Source organism: Podarcis erhardii (assembly GCF_964252035.2).
Source record: "Podarcis erhardii genome assembly, chromosome: 3".
Taxonomy (NCBI): Eukaryota; Metazoa; Chordata; class Lepidosauria; order Squamata; family Lacertidae; genus Podarcis; species Podarcis erhardii.
The window spans coordinates 10,948,139-10,967,837 of record NC_138507.1 but is presented as its reverse complement, the minus strand read 5'-3'; the positions used below and the strand labels follow the sequence as shown (position 1 = coordinate 10,967,837).

The following is a 19,699-nucleotide window of genomic DNA, read 5'->3' as shown; positions in this document are numbered from 1 at the left end:
CTATTTGAAAAAAATCTTTTAATGGGGTTTACCAGTTCATACAAGTGAACCCACTTTCACATCACTGTAGAGTAAAAATAAAAATCCCAACCTATATTTACTAACATAAGGATTTAAATATTTACTACAAATTCTTTTGTAATTGGTCGTTAAAATTCTAACGTCAAAATGGAGCACATGGATTACAAAATAAATATTTAAATATAAGCTCTTCCAGTCTTCCTAAAAAAGACCCCTTTTAGTGAATTAAAATAAACAAGGAGTAAATGGCAAAAAAAACCTCCTACTAAGGGGTTTTACAAACAAAACGAAACTGATACACAGTTGGACTGATCTTTTATTGCATTGCCTTTGAACAAGTAAAATATGAAAGCAGGATCCTAAGTCACCTGTTTGTGATACCTGTACCAAAGTTAGCCTAGATGTTTTCCCCCTCCGAGTGATTTTGAACAAAAACCATTCATTTTTTTTAATGAAAGGGAAAAAAGCTTTAGAAAAGGCCAAGCGTGAATCCAGAGTATAACTTTGCTAAAACGTACAGCAACATGAAAAGGATCAGATCTTCTATAGGAGTAAATCAGCCTTGAAGAGTAAGTGACCCAAAGCACTTTACACTGATAAACTGAGTCCATTGTTACCTTGAGAAATAATTTGCTGTTACATACTTGGATTACTTTTCTGAAACAAGTCTCTTCCTTTGGAAATAACAGTACTTTGTCACTACTAGTATTGTGAACGGGTGCAGGGGCAATGCTACAGGTACGCCAGAGCAGGGAATACCATGACTTAAAAGGATCTGTTAAGCTCAGGCTTAATTTACCATTGCAATCACTTCTTGAAAAGGAAAAATGCATCAAAATGAATCCATAAAGAGAGTGAAATCACAGCAGTTTGAAAGAAGTAGTTAACATACTCAGTTGTGTTTTATAAAACCATGTCCGGTTATAACACTGTCTAAGCTAAAACACACTGAACTTGATTTTATCTCAGGACACAAAGAGTGGTTGAAAAACAGATCCCATTAGCCAGTGCTTTAACGGGCTGGGTGACATATTCAATAAATTACTCCTAACAGTTGCACTAGCAAGTTCTGCTAGAATCCAGTGGAATGTCGGAACTTAAATAATTTTGGGATTTGGCACTTCATTTTTCCTGAATTTAAAAGTAGGAAGGCACAGTATTGATGTGTTTTTAGCAAAAACAAATTAATTCTTCACTTCCTTCAACCCTATGACAAAACAACATTTTAAAAGAAACATGCATTTCTTAAAATTTTGGCAGTTGCTTCGCTTCGACTTCCAACTATGTCCGCTAACTCTCTTCTCATGCAACACATTTTGCAAAACCTTTAGAAGATGAACTTGGAAATCTCAATGAGCTTTTAAACGGCTGCTAGCCATTACTCTGAATGCCAGTTCAGGTTATAATTTTAATTTTCCAGTACATTCTGTAGCCTTTGGGACAAACATTATAGCAAGTACAAAAACAAGAAGCGTACTCAACCCAGATAATGAAACCGTTGCCGGAAACCTGAACAAAGAATATTTTACCAGCTGTAGCACAAAGAGGAAGAGGACTGGGGAGCCACAACAGGTGACCTGCAGTCCCGCATTCATTACTTTGGAGCAATTTGTTGTAGAAGTACGCTGCCAATAAATTTATAAAGTGACAGAACTCCTTGTCTCGTGGCCAGCACACAACCTCCATATGTGGGGCACTGGGATCACAAGAGGCTAGGAAGAATACTAAGATCCTCTGGGCAATGAAGAGCAATTTAGAAATGCAACACTTTGTGAAGGTCCTATCTGTACAGGGAATGTATGGAAATGGGGGTATATCTATAACAGAAGCTGAAGATGCACGTGTGGCTTTGGGTGTGTGTGCATATGACCAAATAGACTGGTGAGACCATTAAAAGACTGTGAGTTTGTAGGTGGGACTGAGGAGACAGGAAGGAGCACAGAGAAAAGCTTCACCAGGTACTTAGGATGAAGGTTGGACCATAGAGTAATTTTAAAAAGCCTGTGAAATCCCTCCACAAATTCTGAACAAAATCCAGCAACGCTACTCTGAAATCCACTTCAGAGTTATGTAGAACAATCTATCTGACAAAGTACGGATTTAGCATATGAACTGCAGTGGAGCTCCAGCACTTTTACCAACCTGGTTTTCCAAACATTTCCCAAAATAACTTATTCAAGAGCTTGAAAGAGCAGGGTCAGGCATGCCCCAATGTTTAAAAACAACAACAGCACCAGCAATTTATTAAAACTGCATTTCATATTGGGCCCAGAGAGATTGCACTACACGATCTCACGTTCGTTTCCATACAATGTAAAATCAGTGTCGATTAAGAAATTTGAAACAACATCAGCACAGAACGAGTCTCCTTTCAGAGGGAAAACAATCTCTCCAAAGAAACCATTCTGCTGAAGGAAAGGAAAAATCTGGATTAAAATTTCGCTTTCTTGCACTGACTCTGTAATCTGAAATCTACTTCAAAATTATAGAGACAGCATACGAAAGAGAGAATAATTTTCTCTTTAACAAACGGGATGAGAGAATCCTTCAGTTGAAAGACAACTTGAGAAGTAATGGTTTTGAGAGAATCCAGGATATTAAGATCATCCATAGTAACCCTTTCTTCTTCTTTACATGGATCATGGATACTGTGTACTACAGTATTTCAGAGATTATCCCCAGCTGGAGTTTTCTTCTTTGTAGCAAGTGCTATTCTATAGTCACCAAGGTGTAAAGTGGAGGTTGAAATGAGTCAGTCTGGGTGTGCAACACTGTGAGATCATGCAAAGTTGTAGCTACAGCGGTTTCCGGAGACCCTGCAGCGCCCTTTGATTTGCAGTCTGTCACTGCGGACGATCCATTTTCATGCAGCGCAGTCATATTTCCTTGGATAGCCGTCAGACCCTGATAGTGCCCATTTTCAGAGAACGACAGCAGCTTCTCGGATATTTTGGAACGAGCCACGTTATAGTCTGCCTCTGTTTTATGATCCTCATCATTCTTAGAAGCTCCTTCAACAACCACAAGGAAAGACTTCCATGGTGTGTTTTTATCATGAATCTGGGGGGGGGGGGGACCACAAACATGCAAAATTCACCACTGGCACACATTACAGTCTACAGCACCTTCAATTTGCTCTGAAAGCTGATTCTTCTTCCTCTTATTTATTTAATTTCAATACTGTCCTATACCCAAAGGTCTCAGGCGGTTCACATAAAATATCAAATACATAAAATCAAAACAACAACAACAACCCAATAACCCAATAACCCTCCCCACAAAAAAGAGCCAGCAATTTAACAAAGGTATAAGATGTAGAATCATGGGTAGGCAAACTAAGGCCCGGGGGCCGGATCCGGCCCAATCACTTTCTAAACCTGGCCGGTGGACAGTCCGGGAAATCAGTGTGTTTTTATATGAGTAGAATGTGTGCTTTTATTTAAAATGCATCTCTGGGTTACTTGTGGGGCCTAGGATTTCGTTCATATTTTTTCCCCAAAATATAGTCCGGCATCCACAAGTCCGAGGGACAGTGAACCGGTCTCCTGCTGAAAAAGTTTGCTGACCCTTGATGTAGATCAAGTTAGGCAAAGGCCTGGTTAAAAAGGAACATTTTTGTCTGGCACCTAAAGATGTATAGTGAAGGCACCAGGCAAACCTCCCTGAGGAGAGCATTCCACAGATGGGGGCCACTGCAGAGAAGGCCCGTTTTCATGTTGCCACCCTCCAAACCTCTCGAGAAGGAGGCACAGGAAGGGGGACCTCAGAAGATCATCTCAGGGTCCAGGTAGGTTCATATGGAAACAGGCGGTCCTTGAGGTATTGCAGTTCTAAACTGCTGTCTAAGCATTCAGAGCCCACAGTGCACAGGACTCAGGCAGGGAGGCAGCCACCTCTGCAACTCCAACGAAGTTGGGAGGCATTTCAGACTTATTTTATTTTTATTTTATCTAAAACTGCACATGCCATTTCTTGGTCTGCTATAGCATTATAGGACCCTTGCAAGTTCATATTCATCAATGAGGGGAAACCCAGCCAAAAGGGTGGGGTATAAATAAATTATAATTATAAATTATTATTACTAGCTCCAACAACCTAAACCTGTTTCTCTTATAAACAATGGCTGGGAGCAATTAAAATGTAGGCAGAATAGAGGATGTAGCCTTCCCAAGTTATGAAGTAGTGAGGGATTTTTTTTAAAAAAAAAAACATGTACAAGAAGAGTTCATAATAAGATCAAAAATGCAAGACCAAACCTGCATTTTCTCATTACATATTAGTAATTTGTTTTCACTGTTTAATAAAGGCAAGGGACAGCTTTTGGGCTTTCTGGCTGCGCAAATTAGAGTGTACAACTGAGGCCCTAATAGGAATCACTTCCCAGCTGCATGAGTACCATGGAAAAACTGACACGCAAATGGGCAAGTACCACAGGCATGTTCAAGTATTTGCTTGAATGTGTCAATGCTGAAACTCTGCAGGGGCACAGAGGCCAAGGCATTCATGAAATCTGATTTGGTAGCCATCTCCAACACCCCATACTCAATAATTCAATTCTTAAATGCAGGAAAATGGGAACGTCCCTAGTTTAGGATTAGCCAAAGAACGTTTCTGCTCACTCCCTATGCATAAAACAGCCAGCATCTAAGGCTCTAATTCAGGCTTCCTCAAACTCGGCCCTCCAGATGTTTTGAGACTACAATTCCCATCATCCCTGACCACTGGTCCTGCTAGCTGGGGATCATGGGAGTTGTAGGCCAAAAACATCTGGAGGGCCAAGTTTGAGGAAGCCTGCTCTGTGGGGTTTACACAATGTTTTCCATCTCTGCCAGTAACTACACCATTTACATTGGGGATAGAGAACCTCTGGACTTTCAGGAGTTGTGGAACTCAAACCATTCACCAGCTGCAGCCAGCATGACCCAACAGCCTGGGATGATGGGAGGTGTAGTCAGCAACATCTGGAGGGCCAAACCTGCCGCATCCTTAAGTTACGTGGCTTGTTAGGAAACAGAAAATCAAAATTTCCTTACAGAGGTGTGCCGCCGAAGAGTAGATTTGTCGGTAAATGTCCGGCCACAAGCGTTGCACATGAACGGTTTCTCCCCTGTGTGAATCCGATGATGGCGTTGCAGGGCATTGAGCTGGGTGAACTGTTTGCCGCACTGATCACAACAGTAGGGACGCTCACCTATAAGAGCACATGGTTAGTATTGCTATTTGACTGCATGCAAAAGGCTGCTCTTGCAGACTCTGACAGCGACCAAGTGAAGGAAGAAACCACTACGGAGCACCTGCAAGATCTCCACCTCTGTAGCTGCACCAAATACAACTTAAGATCAGCCAGAATACAATGACCTCAAGAGTACAGTGGTGCCTCGCAAGATGAAATTAATCCATTCCGTGAGGCTCTTCGTATAGCGGTTTTTTCGTCTTGCGAAGCAAGCCCATTGGCAGCTTAGCGGATTAGCGCTATTAGCGGTTTAGCGGCTTATCAGCGGATCAGCAGATAAGCGGCTTAGCGGCTTAGGAAAAGGGGAAAAAAGGGGAAAAAACCCGCAGGAACTCGCAAGACATTTCGTCTTGCAAAGCAAGCCCATAGGGAAATTCGTTTTGCGAAGCGCCTCCAAAACGGAAAACCCTTTCGTCTAGCGGGTTTTCCGTCTTGCGAGGCGTTCGTCTTGCGGGGCACCACTGTACAAGTCAGAACTTCTGATGATAGGAATGGTGTCATAAACTTCAATTGTGTATTCCCAACTTAACACCGAACTGAGCTGAAAATGGGATAAAATATTTTCATGCTTATATATTAATAAAAGCACTCCTGGAATCAATTATACTTTGTTTTTTTAAATCTATCTACACCAAACATAAAGAAGGCTGATCGCCGAAGAATTGATGCTTTTGAATAATGGTGCTGGAGGAGACTCTTGAGAGTCCCATGGACTGCAAGAAGATCAAACCTCTCCATTCTGAAGGAAATCAGCCCTGAGTGCTCACTGGAAGGACAGATCGTGAAGCTGAGGCTCCAATACTTGGGCCACCTCATGAGAAGAGAAGACTCCCTGGAAAAGACCCTGATGTTGGGAAAGATGGAGGGCACAAGGAGAAGGGGACAACAAGGACGAGATGGTTGGACAGTGTTCTCGAAGCTACCAGCATGAGTTTGACCAAACTGCGGGAGGCAGTGGAAGACAGGAGTGCATGGTGTGCTCTGGTCCATAGGGTCACGGAGAGTCGGACACGACTAAACGACTAAACAACAACAACACACCAAACAGACAGTTATTCTGTCCTCCAGCAGAAATTACTGTCAGATACGTTTGTAAAATGAACGGCATTATTATACTTTATTTGTGAAGTGCCTGTTCAAAACACATAGGACGACAAGCCCCACTGAGCAGGGTTACAGTCTAATTTAAACTAAAAATAACGCTAGAAATTTAGAGGTCAAGAATGATTAAGCATAGGCCTGCTAAGATAAATTAGTATGCTGTGCTTTTAAAAAAGGAGGAGAATGAACTACACAAACATTAGCTAGAGAGTTCCATAGTTAAGGAGCAATAAAGAAAAAAAAAGCACAACACAGAATAGAATAGAGAAAGACACAGGGTTTAACAACCAACAGGGGACAAAATGGAAAAATCAGAGATGAAAAATAAACAGGAGGTAGAGAAGGAATACATTTGAAAGTAGGTAAAAGAAACCATAAAGAGGAAAATGTAGCAAGTGAAGAGAAAACAAAAGCAGAGAAACATTAATATTAACCTGGAGGGAAAAGAAAGAGGAAGATGGAATATGAAAACAAACAAAAGGCTTAAGCTAAGAATAGGAAAGACCAACTAAAAAGTCATTATGATGGTAGACGCAAATAGCTCAAGGAAAGAACTATTTTCACCAGAGCTGAAAGCACTAACTGGAAAGAAATCTTTAATTACTAATCACGATCCTAACTGCATTAGCAACATGCAGAATAACTTCCAATCCTCTCTTATTCCTATTGTAAAGATGAAGACCTGACATAGAGGGTTTCAGTGTGGCCTCAGGAAGTCTCAGACTTGGGATTTTAAAGTACAGGTCCAAGGCCAATGCATAACTCACTGGCGCAGGCAGGTTTCCCCAGGTATGACCAACAGTCCTCAAAAACATGAAATGAATTCGAGTCTGCAAGGCACTCTGGAAGAGGCTGAAGCTGGTTTATGTAGGATCTGAATGTCGTCGTTAGATACCAGTTTCTAACTGGACGCTGGCACGGAAGCCTTGCTTAGGAAAGGCCCCAAAATAACACAACATGGGCATGGCTAAAGCAGAAACCTTCCTACAGGCTGGCAACCTGGCAAACAGAAACTTGGGTGTCCTTACTCTGATCAGAGAAGGCCAGGGCAGAGGAATAATCGAAAAGCACAATGATGTAATCGGAAGCATTTCTGAACCGCTTAATATTTTAAAAAGTGGTACACAAAAGTACAATATCCTAAAGAGAGAGAGACTGTTTCACTGTCTTTATGTCTGTATTTTGAAAAACAGTACAGTTGTACCTTGGATCCCGAACGCTGCAGAACCGGAAGTGAACATTCCGGTTTTCGAACGTTCTTTGGAACCCGAATGTCCGACGCGGCTTCCGATTGGCTGCAGGAGCTTCCTGCAGCCAATCGGAAGCTGCGCCTGGGTTTCCAAATGTTTTGGAAGTCCAACAGACTTCCGGAACCAATTCCGTTCGACTTCCGAGGTACCACTGTAATTCCGTAATAACAGGTTCCAATATTTTATAGGTTAGGAAAAGCCTGGGGAAAAGATATGTCTTTAGAAGACATCTGGAACAACTGCTGCATGATGTATCACATATGGCAGAGGGATGGGCTTTCAAGAGTGCAGGGACAATGGTGGAAAATGCTCATTTTCAGGTCACCCCCACCCCCGGTAAGATACTCGAAGGTGCTGTGCCAAAGAGTAAAATTTCCTCAGGAAAGAATTGGGTGGGGAAGTCAAAGCTAAACACGGCAAACCAACTGGAGGAAACAGAGTTTAGTGACAAGATTACTAAAGGTGCGGAGAGTTAGCAACGTCTCCTTGGTGATGAAACACCTGACCAAAAAACAAATCTGAGTGCAAGAGAATGACTGAGCCAGGGGGTGTATTTCAGCAGAGATCTGTTATAATCCTTTCTCGAATCAGCTTTTGCCATATGTTTTATAAAACAGAATCACCAGCGAAACTAAACGTTTGTACAGTGGTACCTCAGGTTACATACGCTTCAGATTACAGACTCCGCTAACCCAGAAATAGTGCTTCAGGTTAAGAACTTTGCTTCAGGGTGAGAACAGAAATCGTGCTCCGGCGGCGCGGCAGCAGCAGGAGGCCCCATTAGCTAAAGTGGTGCTTCAGGTTAAGAACAGTTTCAGGTTAAGTACGGACCTCTGTAACGAATTAAGTACTTAACCTGAGGTACCACTGTATACAGTGAACAGGTAAGAGTCCCTCTCTTTAAAGTTAAAGGGACCCCTAACCATTAGGTCCAGTCGTGACAGACTCGGGCTGCGACGCTCATCTCGCTTTATTAGCCGGCGTACAGCTTCTGGGTCATGTGGCCAGCATGACTAAGCTGCTTCAGGCAAACCAGAGCAGCACACGGAAACTCCGTCTACCTTCCCGCCGGAGCCGTACCTATTTATCTACTTGCACTTTGACGTGCTTTCGACCGGCTAGGTTGGCAGGAGCAGGGACCGAGCAACGGGAGCTCACCCTGTTGCAGGGATTCGAACCACTGACCTTCTGATCGGCAAGTCCTAGGCTCTGTGGTTTAGCCCACAGCGCCACCCGCGTCCCTTTAGTTCACACCAAAATTTTGCAAACAGGAGGCTCCCTGTCCCGCCCTCAGCTTGACCCTTTTGCCTTCCTACCTGTATGAACCTTTATGTGCTGATACAGTGAATTCCTCTGTGCAAATGTTCGGAAGCAAACTTCGCATTTAAATGGCTTGGATCCCGTGTGGATTCGGTTGTGGTGTTTCAGATACTCCTTAGAGGCAAAGCTCTTCCCACACGTTTCACACATGAAAGGTCGTTCCCCTAGAGGACACAATAAAAGTGAAGAGGTTATTTTAAGCCACTAACAGTAATATTTGGAACAAGGATATGGATCGAGAGAGCAAAGATACAGTGGTGCCTCGCAAGACGAAATTAATCCGTTCCGCGAGTCTCTTCGTCTAGCGGTTTTTTCGTCTTGCGAAGCAAGCCCATTGACGGCTTAGCAGATTAGTGCTATCAGCGGCTTAGTGGCTATTAGCGGCTTATCGGCTTAGAAAAAGGGGGGGGGGAGGAAAAAAAAACCACAGGAACTCGCAAGACATTTTCATCTTGCGAAGCAAGCCCATAGGGAAATTCGTTTTGCGAAGCGCCTCCAAAACGGAAAACCCTTTCACACTTCAAGCAAACAGTGCATTGGCAGTTTTAACTCTCCCCTCACCACTTTTTAACAGCTACTGGCCCAGCAATAATTGTCTAAGGGGCTGCATTGCACCAGTGCAGCATCACAGAATAAACCTGCAACACTTTGGAGCGAAGACAGAAACTGCGTACCTGTCCCAAATTACTTGCTCTTTGGGATCAATGTGGCCAAACTCTCAGATGTACAGGAAATCAGACACACTGAGTGAAAGAGTACAAAGCAAAAAAAAAAGCAATACTTTTATACCTGTGTGGCATCTTTTATGATAGATCAGCATGTGATTCTGCGTGAATTTTGCTCCACAATCGCCACAAACGAAAGGCTTTTCACCAGTATGGATTCTGAAATGAGAAAATAATACAAATCAACACAACTACAGCACTTCATCATAGTCGCTTGTTCTGCCTCTTTACTCAGCAGTAACTAGTGGTGGGCACTCTCTTTCTTGAGGTTGTCTTTGCCTATCTATGGATGGGACTCTTTCTCTCTCCCCTGCCCCCCCCCCCCCGAAAGCCAAGTGCACAGCATATGCTAGTGTATGAGGCTCCCAGCTGAACAAAAGCAGTCTCTTGCATGTTTGCTGTCTTTTGGGCCCAGCCAGCACTAATGCTAAGGCAATGGCAAGTAAGGTAAAATAAAAGCAGAACCAAAAAATTAGATGCTTTAAAACCAAAAAGCTGCAATTTTCAGATTCTACTTGTACTTACTTATACTAAAGAATGTATTTTTTTCTTGTTTTGTGTAAAGCTACCTGCAATCTTAGATCAACAGGAACGACAACATATTTCCAGTAAAACTGGATCCCCCAGGGTGGGGAGAGGGATCCAAAAGTGTTTCCCTGGATCACAAATATTTTGGCTTTCAAAGCCGTGTGTGCAGAGGAGAGAGATGTTTTGCTTGTGGAAGCTTTAGAACAGTTACCTTTTGGATTTCATTCCCTCAACTTAAAGCAATAACACATATAAAATTAATCCCAAGCTATGTCCTTACCTGCACACCCTGGTTTTTTCCCCCTGCTGGGACCAAACACTGCTCTACAATGGTTGATATTCCTGGCTCCTCAAGGAGGCAGAAGAATTCTTCAACATACCAAAAGATGGGGTAGAGATCGCCCTCCCTCTACAAGCCCATACAGTTTTTACAAAACATACCACTAAAAATATTACTGTTGCATGATGCACGATAACAATGAAGGAACTTCATCCTCCTAATCAAACATGAATTCCATCCCAAATATCTGAACTAAGAATTGAACCTGAAGTATCTAGGGGCCCTGCAAGCCCATAGTTTCTTTTCTGTGTTTTATAGAGACTCCCCATCCCACAGATACACACACACAAAAGATATTTTACAGCAGCTTCTATCTAAAAAGAAAGGGAAGTCATAGGGAAGGACTCAATTCCTCACTCTGCAGGTCTCAAAAGCTGTTTCACAGTGGGGAGAATTGAAAGCAGTAAGCCCATCTAGTGAGCAATAATAGAATCAAAGAATTCAAAGTCCTTGTCTTGCAAAGAAGTGCCACTTCTACTACCGGAGATTTGAGACCGCAAATGTCCCTGTGGCTCTTTCCTTGATGATGTAGGGCATTGAAAGTAGCCCTGAGAAAGCTTCAGGAGACCTTTGGCTTTCATCAAGAGAAAATATTTGCCCATGACATTGCCAGCTGAAGAACACACATGCCGTTGAATTTTTCACGGGGCAAAATGACCCATCAACAGCGATGAAGTTTCGCTGTCAAGCCTACCGCAAAAAGTTTCAGAAGATGAGTGGGAGAAAGAGAGGTCCTGTCTGGAACCAAAGGATTATGCTACTGTTTGTGCTCAAGTAACACCTGAAACAATGACTGCAGAATTCAATTTCAATTCTCAGAACTTGCCACCTCCCATTGAATTTGAATGCTCTATATGTGGAGGTAGAAAGCATTCAAGTTACCATTATTATTCCCAAGGACTCATATCATGAAGCACTGTAATGTGTTTTATCCAAATTAGCTGGCAAAAGTCAGACTGGAATGTTTGAAGTCTTTTTTGCCACTTGTTTTAACTACAGTTCTGAGTATCGGTGTGATGCAATCAAGACTATCTTTCCCAGTTCTCCTCTAAAGGCTTCAATTTACGCCCAACTCTTTTAAAGGCAATTCAATAGGAGCCTGAGCCTGCGATTTGGTGCCATCTGCACAACAGTCTCAAACTTTTTCTTCAAAAGCAAAGAGCAAACACTACCAAACATTTCACGAGCACCGTATTTTTCGCTCTATAAGACGCACCAGACCACAAGACGCACCTAGTTTTTGGAGGAGGAAAACAAGAAAAAAAATATTCTGAATCTTAGAAGCCAGAACAGCAAGAGGGATCGCTGCGCAGTGAAAGCAGCAATCCCTCTTGCTCTTCTGGCTTTTGGAATAGCTGCGCAGCTTGAATTCGCTCCCTAAGATGCACACACATTTCCCCTTACTTTTTAGGAGGGGAAAAGTGAGTCTTATACAGCAAAAAATACGGTAAACTCTACTCCTAAAACCCTGCTTTCTTATTTGACCACTGGCAAGCAGCCTTGGAGGAACACTACCTTTTCCTTTCTTTGCCCAGAGATTTAACTAATAAGGCCAGTTAAGTGTGTTCATACCTCATGTGTGTTTTAAGTGCCGAAGGCTGAGAAAACTTAGCCTCACACTCTGTGCACCCATAAGGCTTGTCGCCTGTATGTGTCCTTTCATGAAGCCGCAAGGCCGTTTTGGAGCTCAAACCCTTTCCACATTGTAGGCAGTGATGACGCTCCCCACCACCCTCATGAACCTGCAGAATGTGCCTCTTGACGTCCTTCTTCCTCTTGAACTTCTTACCACAGAGCTCGCAAGGGAAGTGGCGCTCGCTGCTGTGGACGTGGCGCTCGTGGCTTTTGAGGTTGCACCGGTTGGCAAAAGTCTGGCTGCAGGTTTCGCAACGGTAAATAACTTCGGCCGCGATCCCGTGGCTGTGCCTGATGTGCTTCAGAAAGCTCTTCTCGTACAGGAACTCTCTCTCACAGGTGCTGCAGGTAAAGTTGCCGCCACGGTTCTTTTTATCGTCCTCCAGTTTAGTCAGGTTTTCCTCCAGGTCGTCGGCGCCATCGCACCCTTTGCTTTCAGATTTCACGACGCTCACCACTTGTCCTTTCTCCTCTTCTTCATCTTTCTTCTTCTCCCCTTCCTTATGGATGCCGTGGTCTTTGGAGAGCCGACTCTCTTCGGCCACAGCCTCCGCGTACTTTTGCTGCTCTCGAAGGCGCCTCGTGTACTTTTTCTTGGGGATCTCCACAAACACCTTCCGGCCAGCAAGTCTTCCGCTGGCTCTCCTGATCTTGGCGCAGGACGTCTTCAAGGCTTCTTTCTTCTTATCTAACTTCTCCTTTAATTTAGCAGCGGGAGCCTCGAGGCCCTCGCCATCCCTGGGTCTGCCGAGAGGAGAATCCGCAACACGGTCCATGTTGTCCCCCGGCGTCTCAGCGACTGCCCTCGGCTCAAGCAAGTTGCCTGGCTGGGAACCGCTGTCCTCCGCCGCATCCTGCGACTCGGAGAAATTCTGCAACTCCAACAACACCGATTCGAGCATCTGCTTCTTCAGCTGAAAGCAGGTTTCCGACAAGTCCAAGCACTTTAGCTTCTCGGCCATTTCCAGCATGCGTTGAACCCGATCTTCTTCTACCTCTACCCTGGCAGTATATACAAACTCAAGAAAAGATGCAAAGTCCGCTACCTGGACCTCGTTCAATAGTACATTTGTCCTTAGTCCGTCCATGCACTTTTCATTGAGAAACACCTCTTTAAAAAACTTGCTGGTTGCCGCCAGGACAGCTTTGTGAGCAACAAAGTCTGCCTTGACCCCTTGATATTCCACACTGACAGTCACATCACAAAGGTGTCCTAGGAGACGCAGCTGCTGCATTTCATTTAGAAGGTTGATGGGTGAGGATTTGGATTCCAAGAGAACAGCATTACTGGGCATCTTCTTCCTTTCCGAAACCTATGAAGAACATAACCGCACGTTAATTGCCTGCCGGGAAAAGGATATCAAAGGTAATGGGAAATGAATACCTTAATTATCATTTAAATGACAAAATAATCCTGCTCTGTAAAAACTATAAAGCACAAAGAACTCTCTCCATTACTGTAAGCTAGACTGTGTGGATCTAGCATTTTTCATTAATAGCAAGAGTTCAAAAATGTTGGCATAATAGGCAGGTTTTTTATTTAGTTAGTTCTATTTTATTATATATATTATGCTACTTACTGTAATAAACATAAGCAGTTTACATAAAAACACACCGACCTTCAGTAATACAGTGGTACCTCGGGTTACATACGCTTCAGGTTACAGACTCCGCTAACCCAGAAATAGTACCTCGGGTTAAGAACTTTGCTTCAGGATAAGAACAGAAATCGTGCAGCGACAGTGCAGCGGCAGCAGGAGGCCCCATTAGCTAAAGTGGTGCTTCAGGTTAAGAACAGTTTCAGGTTAAGAACAGACCTCCAGAATGAATTAAGTACTTAACCAGAGGTATCACTGTACAGTCAAACCTCGGTTCCCAAGCGCCTCTGTTATCGTACGTTCCGGCTCCCAAATGCCGAAAACCCGGAAGTAACTGCTCTGGTTTTTGAAAGATTTTTGGAAACCAAATGTCCGATGCCGCTTCCGTTTTGAGTTTCTCTATTGTATTGAGGCTTCTGCTTTCAGTTTTTGAACATTTCGGAAGTCAAATCGTCTTCCGAAATGGATTACATTTGACAACCAAGGTTTGACTGTATTTCTTAACTAGGCAATATCTAGCAGGGTGGGGGAAGCTTTCTGCCTTTTCCAGCCAACCCTCCCCCATGTCCCTGCTAATGAAAAATAGTAATATTTTAGCCTCTTAGATATTTGGAAGGAAAGATATTCAGTTTTTTCTGATCCTTTAGCAAGGGTCCATAAATTCTGATTTTACTTGTTAGCCACTGACTCCTCGCTTTGCAGAGTTCTGCGGCCAATGGAAAGAACCCGGGGAAGTAGAGGACGGTATTACTCTTACGCCGGGTTTGCCTTCCCCTTCCTATTGCTCTCTAGTGCAGGTGCTTCATGCAAAAACCCAACATTAAGCAGAAGAGAAAACAGCACAGCCCTCCACTGAGAATTCACTCCAAAAGGAGGGTACCTTCTATCATATGTGGTGGACCTGTCCCAAGGTGAAAGACTTCTCGGAGAAGATTTATAATGAGTTGAAAAAAATGTTGAAATATACATTTGTTAAGAAACCAGAGGCCTTTCTTCTTGGAATAATAGGTTTGGAATTGCCCAAAAAAGATGTTAGACTGTTTTTGTATGCCACAACTGCAGCTCGAATTTTATTAGCCAAAAATGGAAAAAAACGGGAAACAGTGGAGGAATTTGCAGATGAAGATGATGTACTTTTCGGAGCTAGCCAACCTGACCGGAAGAATCCGTGACCAGAAGGAGGAGCAGGAAGAATGGAAAAAATTCAAAGACTATATATCTAAATATGCTAAGATAAATTAAATAGAAACACTTGCAAAATAACAGATAGGCTAAGGATTTAAATATGTGAAATTTCAAAACAATATGTTTAAAGTTAAGATGAAAAGAGACAAAGATGTTAAGGAGTAAGTTAATTTTATGAGAAACTGTTTTGGAAAACTGTTACAATGATATATAATGGAATTCAGTCAAGGGAATTTGAGGAAGTCATTTAACTATGATATTAATATTGGACTAAGTTTAGTTAGGATTTGTGTTTGTTTGTTTGTTTAAAAATGTGGAAAATCAATAAAATCTTTGAAAAAAAGAAAGAGAGAATTCACTCCATGGAATACCCTCCCATGCGAAGGACACATAGAACCAATGCAATATTGGGTTTCTGCGCCAGGCAAAAACTTTTTTTTCTATGCCACGGCATTTTAGATTATTATATTTTTAGATGGTTGACTAGCTTTATCCCTCTATTTTTGCCGCATTGTTACGTCTGTGTTATTCATTTCTGGATAAAGTACAATTTATACATTTTTAATATAAAGCAATTAATGTAGGGATTTCAGACTTGCTAATCAGTTAAAAATACATTACAATCTTCTTAGTCCACTGATGCATTTTATATTTATAAATCAAGAGCACTTACTTGGGATCTCTAAATAATTAACATATAACTAATCTCTGTTCGGCAATCTTGAAGGCACTCCTGCTTAAGAATGTAAATAAGCTCATCCTATATTCTTAGCAAGAATATCAGCAAGCAATACGGATGAGCCACATTTTAACTTCTGCTCCAATACAAGCACATCCAGTAGAATGAAAAAAGCATCAATATTATGTTTCGAAGCACAGTAAAAAGCTAAATAAAGGTACAATTTAGAACATGCAATAGCTGCATGTTGTTAGCTTTTAGGATGATTTTGTGTTTTTATTGGTTTGCTGTTAGTTGCCCTGAGCAATGTAAAGGCATTAGAAGGGATGGGTATAAATCTGCTAATAAATAATAATAATAAAAAAACTTTCAGCTGAGCTTCTTATCCTTCGCTTTTAATTGACTTCATGCTTCTAGGCACCCTTTTTCAGCTGTCAGTTTTACATCCGTGTTATTGTGTCAACCACACACGCCAATTCCCTATTCAAAGAAATGACTAGGTCTTCAGTAAAGCAGCTGGTCATACCAGCAAAAGATATCTGTAGGGTTGATATGAAACCAGCAGGATCCATCAGCTGTTGGGGGAAGAGCAGCTTAACAGGCTGGCTAACAAAGAATGAGTCACCAGTAACAAAGGAGACATCATTAATTCCCTCCCCCATCACCTCCTTCCTAACCACTGTAGAAATCATATCAATGTGTGGCCTGCTTTGCTTATATGGCCAAAAACACCGTGGGTCAGTCATGACAGCCAAGAAGTCCTGAGATGCAGCAGTTAGGGAACTTCAGTGTTCCTGACATGGTAAAACAAGAGACACATGCAATGCACACCTTGGATTAAGAAATAAAGCAAAGCATCTAGTAAATGCTACCTTGCACAGTGCCTTAGGAATCCACATGGAATATCTAGTGCACCAAACTAAGAATCAAAGATTCATTCCATCTTTATTTTGTATCCTGTGGTGGAGCGATTGCTCAAGATACTTATCCTTCCTGTAATTTTGTCCAAAGCAGTCTGGGTGTTTCTTAAAAGACAAAAAACGAAGATCACAGAGCCATGTTCACACCCTGAAGGATATGTTGTTGAGACTGCACAAATGAAAGAATTGTGGCTATTAAAAGGAGGCAGAGTTTTCTCTAGATTAGTGGATCAAGAGCTTATTTTTTCCACAGATCACTAGAAGGCGGGGGGGGGGTGTCTCAGTGGACTGCTTAATAAACATTTTTTGTTCTATAAATCAAAGCACATACCTAACTCAGCTTGTATTTTAATAATTGTAGTCTTGCCTTTCTAATGTGATGGATAAAGAAATATAAAACATATTCCTTCAGCTACCGGTACCATAGTCAAAGCTATTATGAAAAATCACAGGCCCTGGATCAGGGCCCTGTTTTAAAACCAGACCCTGGTCAAATGGGGGAGAAATCAGTGCAGAACCAAGTACAGTCATACCTCGGGTTAAAGTAGCTTCAGGATGAATATTTTCGGGTTGTGCTCCGCAGCGACCTGGAAGTAACGGAGCGCGTTACTTCCGGATTTCGCCACTCGCGCATACGCTCAAAATGACGTCACGCACATGCGCTGAAGCGGCAAATTGCAACCCGTGCACACGCAGGTTGCGTTCGCTTCAGGATGCGAACGGGGCTCCAGAACGGATCCCATCCCATTCGCATCCAGAGGTACCTCTGTACAGATATTCCCAACTGTTCTACAACCTTTCCGCAGACCAGCTGAACAGATCTTGTAGAGTAGACCACCAGTCATCTAAGGAAAATGGTTTCAGCACCTCTGTTCTAGGTAAGGCAGGCTGGAGCTGACACTGATTGAACATACTAGCAGTGACAAAATCTGCTTATGCACAGCACAAAATTCTAACTATATCTCTTCCCCCGCCAGCCAGCATTCAAATATCTTCCCTATCCGATCCTGATAGCTTCCTATTCACTACAGGATTTTCCACCCTGGCTAATGTTAGAAATTAGCCAGATGCCAAATGTGCTTTGCGACTGACACGGGTCCAACTGCAACCAGGTGGAGATCTCTGGATGCCAGTTTGGCGACTGACATCTCCATCTGGCTGGGCCCTCCTTAAGCAGATAAGCAGAAGAGCTTATTTGTTGCCTTTTCCTTCAAACAGTACATGGTTTACCCTCCTCAGTTAATTCCTACAGGGACCCTGTGAAGTAGGTTAAGATACTGTGACTGACCCAAGGTGTGCTTCATGAATGAGTGGGGATTTGAACCCCAATCTCCCAGGTCCTAGTCTGACACCCAAACCACTACACCACACTGGCTTCCTAGAGTACTTCTGCTATGGGACAGCCATATAAATTAAGTGGTAAATAAATATGGGGAAAGCAAAATGTCACTTAAGAGAAGGATCTCAAATATTTTCCTTGAATTTGTTTTACTCTAGAATGTTTTATCTGACGTTTCAATGTGTTGCAAACAGCTTTGATTTTTTTCTTTAAAAAACAAAACGGTATAGAAGTAAAATAACCATCATAACAAACTCCATTGGTGGTGGGGAAATGGCACGTAGACATACCATTGTGGCTACCGTCACCTAGGTTTGAGGTGATGTTTGGTGATTAGCTTATATACCTGAGTTTCTGGTGGCACTGTGGGTTAAACCACAGAGCCTAGGACTTGCCGATCAGAAGGTCGGCGGTTTGAATCCCCATGACGGGGTGAGCTCCCATTGCTCGGTCCCTGCTCCTGCCAACCTAGCAGTTCGAAAGCACGTCAAAGTGCAAGTAGATAAATAGGTACCGCTCCGGCGGGAAGGTAAACGGCATTTCCGTGTGCTGCTCTGGTTCGCCAGAAGCGGCTTAGTCATGCTGGCCACATGACCCAGAAGCTGTACGCCGGCTCCCTTGGCCAGTGAAGTGAGATGAGTGCCGCAACCCCAGAGTCGGCCACGACTGGACCTAATGGTCAGGGGTCCCTTTACCTTTACCTGAGTTTCTAACAGCGTTCCCACCTGATGCTGTACAAATAGCAAAATTGATTCCCTTAGCAATATCATGCTTCATGGTCTTTCAATTCCTGTTTTTCCTATTTCCTTAGAGGTGCATGTAATTTTTTAAAATCTGTAACCTGCCCTGAGCTACGCCAGGGGTCGGGGAAGCAGGGGTATAATTAAATACATGATAACCATATACAGGGACGCAGGTGGCGCCGCAACCCCAGAGTCTGTCACGACTGGACCTAATGGTCAGGGGTCCCTTTACCTTTACCTTTGCCCATATAAGAAAGCTGCCTTTCAAATTGATGGATTGATTTCTAACAAAAGCTACCCCGTCTTTCCCCCTGATCCTCAGATCCACCCCCCTCCTCCTTGGGCAACACCTTACCTGGCCAAACCACCATCACCCTCCTCCCACTTGGCTCACCTGGCCCCCACCCCCTCCCTTGCAACGCACCCTATAGCCACCCAGGGGTCGTGCCCCCAAACCCCACTCCCGGCCTCCCCACCCACCATAGCCAAGCCCTGCCTTCAGACCCCTTTGAAGCATCCCACAGGGACGTGGTCGGTCGGTTGGGGGGGTCAACACTTCACTTCCTCCCCCCCCACCCCACAAGTCACCCACAAACCCACCCTCTCTCCCCAAGGGGCTGTGCTGCTGCTGCTGCCCCCCGACCCCCAGGCACGACCCCCTTCCTTCTCCCCTAGGGATCACCCCTCCCCACGCCGGCAGGCCGGGTTCAAAGTCCTTCTCCCCCCCCCCTCCCCATAGGCACCGACCTGGCCGCTCAGCGCCATCTTCCACGGCGGGTCAGGGCGACGCCGAGAGGAGGCGGAGCGAGGGGGAACGTCGGGCGGGCAGGAAGGGAAGGGGAGGCGGACGCGGTTGCCGGGGGGAAGGCTTTGCGCGGGGCACCGCGGAGGGATGAGGCGGGGACACCTCTGCTTGGTGGTCGCTCTAGGAAAAAGGCCTTTGGAGGCCGAGATGGGGCGGAAGGAGGAGGCCGGGACAGGATTGGGAAACGGAGGCAGAGGAGAGATATTGCGGGATTGTGGGGGGAGAGAATAATAATAATAATAATAATAATAATAATAATAATGATGATGCAGCTCAA

At 43.7% G+C, this 19,699-nt stretch overlaps 1 protein-coding gene across 1 annotated transcript; it reads right to left on the bottom strand.

Moving 5' to 3' along the window:
* Positions 1 to 480: 480 nt before the first annotated feature.
* GZF1 (GDNF inducible zinc finger protein 1) lies at positions 481 to 19,482 on the bottom strand. The gene is made up of 6 exons (XM_081855538.1): positions 19,365 to 19,482; positions 12,091 to 13,466; positions 9,715 to 9,809; positions 8,922 to 9,089; positions 5,055 to 5,212; positions 481 to 3,081 (listed from the first exon to the last, which is right to left on the bottom strand). The coding sequence occupies exons 1-6, from the start codon at positions 19,380 to 19,382 to the stop codon at positions 2,731 to 2,733; spliced, it is 2,166 nt and encodes a 721-aa protein (XP_081711664.1). The 5' UTR covers positions 19,383 to 19,482; the 3' UTR covers positions 481 to 2,730.
* Between the last annotated feature and the right edge of the window lie 217 nt (positions 19,483 to 19,699).

Bases quoted from the DNA above. Each gene is read 5' to 3' on its own strand.
- GZF1 (XM_081855538.1), bottom strand. The intron at 9,810-12,090 runs GTATGAACACAC...TTCTCATTTCAG, and splicing joins GCACTTAAAACACACATGAG to AATCCATACTGGTGAAAAGC. The intron at 3,082-5,054 runs GTAAGGAAATTT...CCCCCCCCCCAG, and splicing joins CTCTTCGGCGGCACACCTCT to ATTCATGATAAAAACACACC.